The 1,146-nt window shown below is 25.2% G+C and overlaps 1 protein-coding gene across 1 annotated transcript; it reads right to left on the bottom strand.

Annotated features, from left to right (window-relative positions):
* Nucleotides 1-171: 171 nt before the first annotated feature.
* Nucleotides 172-949, bottom strand: PGSY75_1447000 (40S ribosomal protein S5; the record flags this gene model as incomplete). The annotated part of the gene is made up of 2 exons (XM_018788156.1): nucleotides 172-318; nucleotides 420-949. Coding segments are annotated over 2 exons (677 nt in total), but the record flags the coding sequence as incomplete, so codon positions are not given.
* Between the last annotated feature and the right edge of the window lie 197 nt (nucleotides 950-1,146).

Here is a 1,146-nt window from a genome sequence, read left to right as displayed (position 1 = left end):
ATATATAAAATATAAATATTATATATCCGTATATAATATATAGATGTTTTATATAAAAATTTTATCAAAAAATTGTTTTTTTTTTTTTTTTTTTTTTTTCTTTGTTTTTGGTCTAAAAACTGTTAATTATATATATATATATACATATATATATTTATATATATATAATATTTAAACGGTTGTCTTTATTCCTTTTAAATTTTGATAGGTTTCAAGAAAGTCTGACCATTCTTCATATGGTGATTTATCAAAGTTTGTAACTTTCCATAAGTCAGGTGTTAAATAACCGTATGTTTTACTCAAAGCGTTGAAAATTGCCTAAAAGAGGGAAGAAGAAATAAAAATGTTATAGGTAAATATATAAATATAAATATATATATATATTTTTATATATTTATAGTTTTTGTGTTATCACATACTCTCAAGAAGTTTCCTTTAGTTTTGGTTTTTCCACAAGATGATGAGAAGCAATCCTTTATACCAGCAAAATTCAACATCTTTTTAGTTGTTGGAGCTCCTACAATTTGAGTACCTCTTGGAGCTGGTACTAAACGAATACGAACACTACCACATTTTCCAGATACTTTCATAGGAACAGTATGTGGGTCTCCAATTTTATTACCCCAATAACCTCTTCTTACAGGTATCAAAGAAAGTTTTGCTGAAATTATAGCTCCTCTTATAGCTGTAGCAACTTCTTTTGCACATTTCACACCCAAACCACAATGACCATTACCATCACCTATAGCAACAAAAGCTTTAAACCTTGTTCTTTGACCAGCTCTTGTTTGTTTTTGTACTGGCATTATTTTTACAACATCATCTTTTAATGGATGAGAACATTCATTAGGTTGAAAGAAATAATCTATTATTTGATATTCTTTTATTGGTAATGAGTGTAAATATATTTCTTCAATAGAAACAATCTTTCCTTCTTTTACTAATCTACCTAATTTGGTCACAGGAACCCAATTTTTTAAATCATCTTCTGCAGAGCCTCTTCCTCTATAAAAAATTTAAAAAACAAATACACACATATATATATGTTATATATATATGTTATATATATATAACATATATATAAATATATATATAAGCTTTCTTTTTTTTTTTTTTTTTTTTTTTTTTTTTTTTTTACCTTCTTCT

Source organism: Plasmodium gaboni, chromosome 14, assembly GCF_001602025.1.
Source record: "Plasmodium gaboni strain SY75 chromosome 14, whole genome shotgun sequence".
NCBI lineage: Eukaryota > Apicomplexa > Aconoidasida > Haemosporida > Plasmodiidae > Plasmodium > Plasmodium gaboni.
The sequence above is the reverse complement of the archived record's forward strand: the minus strand, read 5'-3'. Positions and strand labels throughout refer to the sequence as shown.